The following is a 12,367-nucleotide window of genomic DNA, read 5'->3' on the forward strand; positions in this document are numbered from 1 at the left end:
TGTTGTCGTTTTATATGGGGTAAGTTGTCGTTAACAAAATTAATGAGAGAAAACTGTTTATTAAGTATTATAAGTGTTTAATAACATTAAAAATATATAAATAACTAACAATATTATATCTATATGAAATGCAAGGTTACAAGTGATGACTTCCGATGATGATCGGAATCGCAATGTAGACATACGTAATAGGGATTGCCGCCTGTGCAACTTTCATGGGCCCAAAATTTACATTTCGTGCATTGCAATCAATCTATTGTGGATAAACTGTAACGACCATGGCATACGAGGCAAAACGTTTCTTCTTCTTCCTCTTCATCAGAGGAGGTTACTTCTTCCCTAATTTAATAAAAAATAATTTAATTACAAACATTTTTTTCCTCTTTCATTTTCGCCTAAAATCAACTCTTGAAAAGATACATAACTAACTAGGAAGAAAAATATGACATTTTTCAAATTTTTTTAACATATTGTGCCGCCAAAAGCCCACGTTTTTTTATGCGCATAGAAAAATGTTCATTTCTAGTGATATTTGAAAGCCAAAAAGCTAAAAATCTCCGTGGATATACGATTCACCCAAATATGGACTTTTTGAAACAGATACCGTCTGGACTAAAGGTCTATGATATGATCTCACATCGCAATTCATCTTCTAGTTGATTTTGACAGGACAACGCGACCTTTGTTATTATTACAAGTTCTTCACCTTTACTCCCTTCTACAAGAGTACCGCGGTTTGATACTCCAACTTTGTTTTGCTAGACCAAAGTCCTTTTAGAAATTTGGATGTCGCTATCAGATTCCTGATAAGGATATCGATGAGCAGATACAGTTATTGCAGGTTCTTCACCTTTACTCACTTCTACAAGAGTTCCCGGTTTGATACCCTGACAGGTTATTTACAGAATAAATTGCAATTTCAACTTTGTTTTGCTAGACCAAAGTCCTTTTAGAAATTTGGACTTCGGTATCTAGTAGTAAGCAGCCATGTTTAGATTCATTTATCATTCATGCCTGATAATAATATCGATGAGCAGATATACAGGGTGATTCATTAATAATAGGACAGAGCTTAATGGCAGGTTGTTGACTTCAATATAGAACGATTAAGCCAATTATGCCTTATCCGAATGTTGCTCCCTTTCGATCTACAGAATGTTAAAGTTGAAAAATTGTTTTCGATTTTTTGAAATATCTTGAGCATCTTTGAACCGATAGTCTTGAAAATTGGTATGCCTACGTTTTCTGAGGTGGTAATTACGAAAATGATAATTATTTTGCAATCAGTTCTAGGGGGCGCTACTTGTAGTATTCTGTCAGAGTAAAAATATATCAAACTCTTTTGTCCCTCAAAAGTCTGAATTTCCAATAAGAAATTATTAAACTATGTTCAATTCTAAATGAATAAAAAAAAATTTACCTGTTTTCGAAATGATGATTTACAATTTTAGGGTTTCAGTGGAAATTAAATCAGAAAACTATTTATTTCAGAGTAGGCCTCGAAATACGTAGACTTAATTACGAATTAAGACTTACACAATAACAACTGAAACTTTTATTATGCTTACGTCTTTTACGTTTACGTCTAATTTACGAATTACCTTTATCTCGACCATTGTTGAAAAACATTGTCCTTTGAATATCCTTTTGATACTCAAATAGGAAGTCACAAGGATCATGTCGGGAGAAAAGGGTGATTGCGGCGCACAGTGTACTAAATTGATAAGTCGATGGACAAAATCTAATAACTTTTGATAGCCATTAAATGAAGACAAGACTGATAAGTCATTGGAAATGTTGAGTAGTTAACAATCAGGGAAAAATACGGGCGTAGTATAAAAATGAAAATTTGACCTTGAATTTGAAGGTCAAACTTACGATTTTTGGGAAAAAAATTATATTTGCTAATGTGCAAAATTCAATAAAAGCTATTTTAACCTCATAAATGTGCGGCAAAAGTTAGCTTCTTACTTTTTGTGAATTTTAGATGCCTTTATGGTTGGTTTATAAAAAAGTATTAGTCCTAACTTAGCCGTAACTTAACCTTAATCTTAGTCTTAAAAATTTAAATGTACAAAATGTATGTATAGAACTAGGGCAAGGTTAAGATTTTTATAAACCGATACATTACATTCTGTACATTTAACTTTTTAAGACTAAGATTAAGGTTAAGTTACGGCTAAGTTAGGACTAATACTTTTTTATAAACCAACCATTATAGACCTAGATACTCTAAACAACACCAATATAACTTTTGAAGAGACTAATTACAAAAACACCAATCTAAGACAGGATAATAATATTTTGAATAGCGACCAAGCAGAGAAGCTAGAAAAAAATAACAGCACAAACTTTAAGGGCCCCATATTCTTTAAATAGTGTTTTCCTCAAAGATAAATAATTTCAAACATTTAATAACTGAATAATCTAAAGCTTATCAAATAATAGGAATGTTATGTCATGCCACCTGGGTATTTTCAAAGACGCCGCAGTAAAACGAATAAACAGGTGCAAAAAACGATCAAACCATCAAGGTTTTAGGTACTGAAATCTACGAAAATACTAACTTTTTTATATATAATTCCACATGTAAATATTCTTATAACATTTACTTGCTTAGTCCTACATATAAAATTGTTTACTTTTATTTATAAGTACGTGAAAATAATTCTTAAAATGTGGGGTTAGAATAACAGCAAACGCATGTTTTACAAACGCTTTTTTTTTAGTTATTATTTTATTTGAGTAAATTTAAATGGTAACAATGAATAAACAAAACATCAAGGATTTTATTTTTGTGCTTAGTTTTGTTCTACACGTTTTATTTTAAAGATTTCAGTACCTAAAAACGCCAGAAATTTCACTATTTCTCGGCCAGGAATATGGCCACCTTAATGATGTTTCTAAAGGCGTCAATGCAAATGAAATAGGAGTTCCAACTGATTTTGAGAACAATATTGCTGTGGAAAAGGAAAATTCCGGGTTAAATGAAGATAAAGACCTAATTGAAAGAGAGAGTAGCTCACAGAGGGAAGAAAATATTGTTTCGGATAATGAAAATAAAATGCACAAAAGGAAGAAGCGACAGTCAAAACTGGACTGGGAATATAATTCTAATGAGAAGAAGAGACAATCGTACATGGGAACAACGAACAACAAATTTGTAGTTCAGGAAAATGAAAGGAAGTTAAAAGTTAGGTGTTCGTGTGAAGAAAGGGGGTCGAAAAAAATCGCTTTGAAATGTTATATCCTAAAGGAAGAAGAAAGACAACAGATTTTTCAAAAATTCTGGAGATTCACATGGGAAGAAAAAAAATATTCGTCCGTGGAAGAGCGATTGCCTTAAGTGTCAAAAGGGTCAGAAACCGAAAATCTGAAGAGGAGTGCCGAAGAAAATGCTCTTATTCTTTTTTTCTAGACAAGAAAAAGGAAAGGGTAAGGGGTAAGCGTGTTGCAAAACCAATGTTTTGCAACACGCTTGGTGTGTCCATGAGAACTATTACTCGCTGGTTAAATAGAAGCCTTAGTTCACCAGAAACCAAAAAACGTGATGATGTAGAAACTAAAAGTAATGATTTCGACAAAAAGAAGCAATTAAGAAATAATGAGAAAAAAATCAGTTTGAGATTTTTTTACCAATTTGCCAAAGCTAGAACCTCATTATTGTCGGAACTCCTCTTCTAAACCTAGAACCACGTTGGAAAAATAAAGCCGAATTGTACGACTTTTACAAAAATGTTTGGTTAACAAGTAGAAAAACAGAACGGGCTGGATTAAGCCTATTTAAATATATTTTTGAAGAATCAAATTTGTCTCTATTTAGTACCAAAAAAAGACGAATGTGACATCTGTGTAGGGTACCGAACACAAAACATTTCAGTGCTAATTTATCAAGAACAGAGAATAAAAAAAGATGAGGCGTGAAATGAAAAAGAAAAAGACAAGGAGTCACTAGATCAAGTTTTCAGTCGAACGTGTCTGCACTTTATTACAAAATTAAATTGATTCTTCATAATTTTACTCTTTTTGAACTTCATACAAAGGATGGTTACTGTTTTTTGTGGCACGAGGGAAAAGGAGAGAGATCTATATAATATCGTGGAGATGACTTTCAATCATGTGTTGCCTCTAAGCCTAGAATAGTTGGTACAGGGGTGCCCCAAGGGTCCATCCTGGGACCTTTATTATTTATTTTGTATATAAATGCCATTGACTCGGTATTAGAAAACATCTGCTTTGCCCTATATGCTGATGATCTCTCGTTAATAATATCGCAAAAAAATGACGAAAGTCTAAATAATAAATGTACTGAAGTTTTGCAATCACTCAACAATTGGTTCAACATGAATGACCTATATTTAAATAGTGAAAACTAGGACAATTCGTTTCCATAATAGGCAAAAGATTTGTGAACCCTTATCGGTAAAGATTAATATACATCAAATGTATCACGGAACCAGTAAAATTTCTAGGTATTTCACTCGACGAACATATGGATTGGAAGCCACATTGTGAAAATTTAGTCAGTTTATTAAACTCCATAAATTTGCTTTTTAAAAACATTAAAGACGTCCTAATAAACATCAGTTAATGAACGTATATTATGCTCAAATAGAATCTCGAATACGATATGGAATTTGTTTATGGGGTGACTCCACCTTATCACAGACTGTTTTTATTTCACAAAAACGTGTGATTAGAACAATTGCCGGTGTTCCAAGTACACGATCTTGCAGAACCCTTTTTGTTGATTTTGATCTCATGACTGTTGCCTCATTATATATTTTAGAAATGTGTATTTATGTTTATAAAAATAGAACAAAGTTTAAAACAAATAGTGATAGTCATCACTTAAATACGAGACAAAAGGATCGATTCCATCTGCTCTACACAAAATATGCTGCTATATCGAAATCACCTGATCATATTGGCTTAATGATTTTTAATAACTTTCCCGGTAACATTAAGCGCTGTAATAACTTGAATATCTTTAAATATACACTAAAAAAATGTTTAATAAAGAAATGTTTTTATTCTGTTTCCGAATTTTATCAATTGTAGTACAGTTTACTTTGTTATGTTAGCATATATAAGTGTATATTGTATACTGTGTGTGTACATCTATATTTGTATTTTTGTGTGGGCCACTGTTGTCCATCATATTGATTCATGTAATGTCCTATAAGCAAAATAAACTAAATAAATAAATAAATAAAAGTTTCAGATCCATCCCGGTCTGCTATAAATGCAATTTTTTGAATATCGATCATATTGGGCACTTCTTTAACAAAAAAATCCGTCCGAAATACTATTCTGATGTTAAACAAAATAATATATGAAATGTATATTATGGACGTAATTTCTCTTTGTTGTCTGACAGAATTTGTTTTACTTCAATATTCTTAAAAACTAAAAAACGAAAACTTTGTCATAAATAAGTAACTATGGCAATATCTTAAGTAAGTTTTGTATTACTGAAAATAATGATAATTAAAAAAAATTCCTTGAAATTCCAATAAGGATCCAATCGGATTCTATGAACATAACTTAAATCATAGAAAGTAAACACAATTGGATACCCATATCTAAAGTCCAAAAGAAAACTACAGCTCATAATGTATCATTGCGCAAACATTGTTTCATAAAAACAACTGCAAGAGTGGACTTTATTCGAGCACTTGATCGAATGGTATAATTCCAGTAGATCCAGAACAAATTCCCATATAGAAGTGAGTAATTAAACACCTTTGAACTAATTCCGTTATTTAGTGAAAACAACAATTAGATAAGTGTTTGTTTTTCCTCATCCACTTGACAAAAATGAACTATATAACACCGGGCAAGAACGAACAACAATCATTCACTTCTCCAGTTTACCAGAAAAGCTGAGTAAAGAAAATAAAAATGAAAACTTTCGTCACTGTCATCTTTTTCATTGCCATTTTTGGCAACATAAATTGTGTGCCACTTAGTAAGTATACAAAAACCTCTTTTTCTGTTTTTCTCTAGCGTTAAAAAAAACTAATATGATGATATTTGTTCCAGAAGAGAAAGACGTAGATCTTGCAGAGAAAATTAGAATGGCCATAGAAAAAATGATTGCAGTCATCCCTGATTCAATTGCCATAAAAGATGTAGACATCAAGATTCCCTCGAATATTTTGATCAAGTAAGATATATTTGACTTGCTTCTTTCTTGATAACAATAGTTTTTTATTTTGACACTGATAATTCTATCATCTATATCTTCCAACTTTTCAACCGTTTTCCTTTTGTGCAGTGGCGATTTCAATATCACCGAAATCTCCATCTCTGGGCTCAAAAACCTGAACATAGAAACCCTGACCTTTGACGAGAGTAAAGGCCAACTTGATTACGTCTTCAATTTTGTTGATATCATCACCATCGTCGAAACTGATCTTCATATGACCGGTCTAGTAAAGTTCGATCACCCTTTGTCAGTCCAGTAAGTATAAGGCCACTCCTTTGGTCAAATTGGGCCAATTTTTTGACATCGACAAAACAGTTCTACAGCATTCAATAATATTTGTTATTTTCTGCTTTTAGTGTTGATTTCAAGGATTTCAAAACAAAAGGACACGCCCTGCTAGCCGAAGACAGGAAAAGCGTGGAGGATTTCAAAATTTTGATCAATTTGGGAGAGTCAGATGTAAGTAGATCTTTTATTTAATAATCACTATTTTTATAACGAAAAGGTGGTAATACAGGGTACCATGTCAAAGTTATGTACTTTTAAATTGTATGTATGCAGAACTTTTAACAAAGTTTACCCATTTTTTTACGGTAAGCCGTAATCAACCAACACGTACTCACCTAAACAGGTTTCTGTAACATTTGCCGTTTGGTCCCTAGCGACCGAGGCGTTACTGATGGCCCACCCTGTATAATGATGATTTGAAAATGTTGATTACTCTGGGTGATAATAGAGACACTGAAGATAATATAATAAACTTTTTTATCATTTTATTGTATTAAATGACGATTATATAGAAAAGTATTTATTTTCTCAAATAGGTACCCTCAAGTACATTATAAATAAAAGATGTTTTTTAACAATAACACTTAAAAAATATTTGAAGAGCATCTGGAGTGGAAAAAATTCGTATAAACTGCTTTTAACAATTTGCTATGCTATCACACATCGGAATAGTTATATTTGTAGAAGTTATTTTCCAAACCAATGCCTAAAAAATCACTTATGATTTATTATGATCTTTTTATGATGCAAAAATGAAACATGTAAATGTGTTGTTTATTTGTACTGTCGAATTAGATCATAAAACCTGAAAACTTGAAAAAATTATTAGTAGACATTTTATTACACTTTATGATGGGGAAGGGTATGTACAGGGTTAAGTCACTATAATCTGACAACATATTGTTGTATATTATTGAGATTACAAAAAAGTTTTTAATACAAAAGTTTTAGCTTTGTTTATGAAATTTTATAATACAGTATTAGAAAAAAACAATTAATAATGGAAATCACTACATTAAAGAATTTTTTTTTTATTTAAATGGAACACCCTATATGTTAGTGCATACTTAGCTTCGTTAAATTGTTCTCTTTTCAAAAATATATAATATGTGACTGTTTGATTCAGGACTTTTCGACATTTCGGTATAAAACTATTTTTGAAAAAAAAAAACAGGAGGGAAAGGATCGCAGTGGCTATGGATGAGGCACGCGGAACAAACAAATGACTTTGACAGAAATTTATTTATCATCATGAAATTATTTCCTATAACAAACTATTTTAACAAAGAAATAATGTTTAGTGAGAATGAAAAATTAAGTTATCCGTTTATTTTATGATAATAATAAAAATCATTCTTGACTTTAACAAGTCTTAACTTTAACAGAATTCTAATACCTAATTAATAAAAACCAACTAAAACACAAATGGTCATAGATGCTCAATCCCCATTAATTTTCAGAACTGCATTTAGTATGAAATGGGAATGCAATTCACTTAAATTTTGTATACATTGATCAACTTTTCGTTCTCACTAAACATTATTTCTTTGTTAAAATAGTCTGTTATAGGAAATAAATTAATGATGATAAATAAACTTCTGTCAAAGTCATTTGTTTGTTCCGCATGCCTCGTCCATAGCCACTGTGATCCGTCAGACATAAATTTCCCTCCTGTTTTTTCAAAAATAGTTTTAAACTGAAATATGTCCAAAAGTCCTGAATCAAATAGTAACAGATATTATATATTTTCGAAAAGAGAAAAATTTAACGAATGCACTAATATATAAAGTGTTCCATTAAAAAAAATATGTTTTTCTTTAATTTAAAGATTTCCATTATTCAATTGTTTTTTCTAATACTGTATTATAAAAATTCATAAAAAAGCTAAAATTTTGTATTAAAAACTTGTTTGTAATTTTAATAATAAACTCACAATAAGTTGTCAGTTTATAGTGACTAATCCTGTACAATGATAATATCAAAAAAGTAACGCGAAAGAGTTGAAGCTAAGTTGGCAAACTGCAAATAAGTGGCTTTACGTGTTTTTTCACTTTTTTTACTGCCCACGAAAATCTAAACAACCTATCGGAATATTAGTTATTTTATGTTATAGGCAAAGAAATTATCTACAATTTAAGGTACCTAGTCATTTTTCATTAATTTGTTAACTGTAAAATAAAGGTCGAACGCGAAAATAGCAGTTTTCGAAAATTATGCATTATTATTGCAAAAAGCGATAGATGTTGATGAAATTTTTGGAAGACGGTCAATCCATTGACTAACATGTGTGTCAAACGCCGATTCCATTGACCCTGAATTTGTTAATTAATTTCGTTTGTTTTTTTTTACAACTAATTGTTTAATTACTAAACGTTAATTTTAGAAGTTAATATCGTAAATATAGGTTCTAACTGATCAAAAAGTTGAAATTAAGTTGCTCTTTACAACTAATAAAGTAAGACGTGCAAAACAGCGTTATAAACAAATTGTCCCAAGGTCAGACAAAAGCCGCTCAGGCATTCGCTCTTTTTCCATTAAATAGAACTTATTTTTACAGTAATTAAAAAAAAAAGAAATCACCTACGCTTCTTTGTTCCCAAGATAATTTTCTTTATAATATTAATTATTAGGGAGATTAGACAATTAAATAAAGGGTTAAACTTTTATCTCCTAAAAGTTTTACATTGATTGTTCATGTAATAAATGCGCTAGCAGCACTAAAAGTTAACGTTAATGAATGGTTTCCCGGCACAAGGGAGAAGGAGGTAGGTTTTAAACCTTTTTATGCAGCTGTCATTTAAAAAAAAAATGACTATCCTTCCTACAACAGTCTTCAATTAAAGGAAAAGTAATAACAATAATAATAATTTTGGGAAAAGGATTCCTTTAATTATTTTTTGTTTCACATTTGGAAAAAACTGTAAATTTTAATCGGTTTATTTATTTATTTATTTATTTANGGTGATTGAACTTCTATTTAACAATTTTCTTTAATTTCCTTTTTCTGCTCAATGAAGCACAAGCTCACACAACGAATTAAATTAGAAATACAGGCAGGAACAATAAAAAAACTTGGAAAAACGCACACAACACTATAAGAATATGGCCACGATCCGTTTGTTTACTTTTGACTTTCCACATGACGTCAGCAAGGTAGCCAAGATGGCGCCGTGCATGCGCAATATCATATCTCTGTATGGTTGTATCATGGGTTCCACATACATATCTCTAACGGTATTGGAGATATTTGTGACGTTTCGTTTTTTATCGATTTTTTTTGTAAGATGTATCCACGTGTCTTCATCGAGGTCTAGTCCCAATGTAAAAATATACTGGGTGTCTCATTTAAATTAACCAAGTTTTTGCTGTTTAAATTTCAGGAAAGTATCCAGCAGTTTTTTGAACACCCTGTACAATGTTAAGTGACCACAAATACAACAATTTATAACTTCAAGGATCTAAAATACACTCTCCAAAGCTGCTTACTTAGAATAATTTTTTTATTGCTGATATTAAATTTCTACTCTAAGCCTGCATTTTCACTAAAATTTAAATATCTCACAAACAATAAGTCCTAGGTATGCAGAGTCTTTAATAAAGTTCACCTATTTCATACTGTATAATGATGATTTCAAAATGTACTCTAGGTGATAATAGAGACACTGAAGATAATATAATAAACTTTTTTAACATTTTATTGTATTAAATGACGATTATATAGAAAAGTTTTTATATCCTCAAGTAGGTACCCTCAAGTACATATATATATAAATAAAAGATGTTTTCTAACAAAAAAATTTAAAAAATAATTGAAGAGCATCTGGAGTGGAAAAAATTCGTTCTACATATAAACTGCTTTTAACAATTTACTATGCTATCACACATCGGAATAGTGATCTTTGTAGAAGTTATTTTCCACAATTTGGTACTGATTTTTTACCTCAAAATAGAATGAAACTATTGCTTTAGCTATACATTCTTATAATTAACGTCTAATAACTTTTGTACTGTGTGACTGATTGAAATTGGTTGCACTTGGTTACACATTGTATTAGTTACTTGGCTTGGTCTCACAAACATTATATCGTCCTTTTTCTCACGTAATAACGTCTCTCAATGTTGTAATTTTTGATATATACGACTGTATGTGAAAAATGGGTAAGCTGAAGCATCGATAATGATGATATGCCTAAAAAATCACTTATGATTTATTATGATCTTTTTATGATGCAAAAATAACACGTGTGTTATTTATTTGTACTGTCGAATTAGATTATAAAACCTGAAAACTTGAAAAAATTATTAGTAGACATTTTATTACACTTTATGACGGGGAAGGGTATGTACAGGGTTAGTCACTATAATCTGACAACGTATTGTTGTTTATTATTGAGATTACAAAAAAGTTTTTAATACAAAAGTTTTAGCTTTGTTTATGAAATTTTATAATACAGTATTAGAAAAAACAATTGAATAATGGAAATCACTAAATTAAAGAAATTTTTTTTATTTAAATGGAACACCCTATATGTTAGTGCATACTTAACTTCGTTAAATTGTTCTCTTTTCAAAAATATATAATATGTTACTGTTTGATTCACGACTTTTCGACATATTTCAGTTTAAAACTATTTAAAAAAAAACAGGAGGGAGAAAGGATCGCAGTGGCTATGGATTTCCATTACTCAATTGTTTTTTCTAATACTGTATTATAAAAATTCATAAAAAAGCTAAAACTTTTGTATTAAAAACTTTTTTGTAATTTTAATAATAAACTCACAATAAGTTGTCAGATTATAGTGACTAATCCTGTGATAATATCAAAAAAGTAATTCGAAAGAATGAAGCTAAGTTGGCAAACTGTAAATAAGTGGCTTTACGTGTTTTTTCACTTTTTTTACTACCCACGAAAATCTAAACAACCTATCGGAATATTAGTTATTTTATGTTATAGGCAAATAAATTATCTACAATTTAAGGTACTTAGTCATTTTTCATTAATTTGTTAACTGTAAAATAAAGGTCGAACACGAAAATAGCAGTTTTCGAAAATTACGCATTATTATTGCAAAAAGCGATAGATGTTGATGAAATTTCTGGAAGACGGTCAATCCAATGACTAACAAGTGTGTTAATTTTAGAAGTTAATATTGTAGATATAGATTCTAATTGATCCAAAGAAACGTATCGAAAAAGAAAAATGTTAAAAAGTTGAAATTAAGTTGCTCTTTACAACTAATAAAGTAAGACATGCAAAACAGTCTTATAAACAAATTGTCCCAAGGTCAGGCAAAAGCCGCTCAGGCATTCGCTCTTTTTGCATTATTAAACTTATTTTTACAGTAATTAAACAAAATAAAAGATAAATAATTTCAAACATTTAATAACTGAACAATCTAAAGCTTATCAAATAATAGGAATGTTATGTCATGCCACCTGAGTATTTTCAAAGACGCCGCAGTAAAACGAATAAACAGGTGCAAAAAACGATCAAACCATCAAGGTTTTAGGTACTGAAATCTACCAAAATACTAACTTTTTTAGACATAACTCCACATGTAAATATTCTTATAACATTTACTTGCATAGTACTACATATAAAATTGTTTACTTTTATTTATAAGTAGGTACGTGAAAATAATTCTTAAAATGTGGGGTTAAGATATCAAAAAACGCATGTTTTACAAAAGCTTCTTTTTAGTTATTATTTTATTTGGGTAAATTTAAATGGTAACAATGAATAAACAAAACATCAAGGATTTTATTTTTGTGCTTACTTTTGTTCTACACGTTTTACTTTTCAAGATTTCAGTACCTAAAAATGCCAGAAATTTCACCATTTCTCGGCCAGGGATATGGCCACCTTAA

At 30.3% G+C, this 12,367-nt stretch overlaps 2 protein-coding genes across 3 annotated transcripts in view; both read left to right on the forward strand.

Moving 5' to 3' along the window:
• The window catches only part of LOC111693209, a 10,415-nt gene extending 6,731 nt beyond the window's left edge, over positions 1-3,684 (forward strand). Inside the window, exons 2-3 of the mRNA XM_023457460.1 lie at positions 2,879-3,200; positions 3,419-3,684. Coding sequence (XP_023313228.1) covers positions 2,879-3,200; positions 3,419-3,684 — 588 coding nt within the window. The remainder of the gene's footprint in view (positions 1-2,878; positions 3,201-3,418) is intronic.
• Positions 3,685-5,851: 2,167 nt separating this feature from the next.
• LOC108903586 overlaps positions 5,852-12,367 on the forward strand; it is a 7,501-nt gene continuing 985 nt past the window's right edge. Inside the window, exons 1-4 of one of the 2 annotated variants that reach the window (XM_018705814.2) lie at positions 5,852-5,971; positions 6,049-6,169; positions 6,281-6,466; positions 6,568-6,670. In XM_018705814.2, coding sequence (XP_018561330.1) covers positions 5,905-5,971; positions 6,049-6,169; positions 6,281-6,466; positions 6,568-6,670 — 477 coding nt within the window. In that variant the 5' untranslated portion in view covers positions 5,852-5,904. Of the gene's footprint in view, positions 5,972-6,045; positions 6,170-6,280; positions 6,467-6,567; positions 6,671-12,367 lie in introns of both variants that reach the window. The other variant, XM_018705812.2, reaches the window with a different exon arrangement.

The sequence above is a fragment of the Anoplophora glabripennis genome, unplaced genomic scaffold (genome assembly GCF_000390285.2).
Source record: "Anoplophora glabripennis isolate ALB-LARVAE unplaced genomic scaffold, Agla_2.0 scaffold127, whole genome shotgun sequence".
Lineage (NCBI taxonomy): Eukaryota > Metazoa > Arthropoda > Insecta > Coleoptera > Cerambycidae > Anoplophora > Anoplophora glabripennis.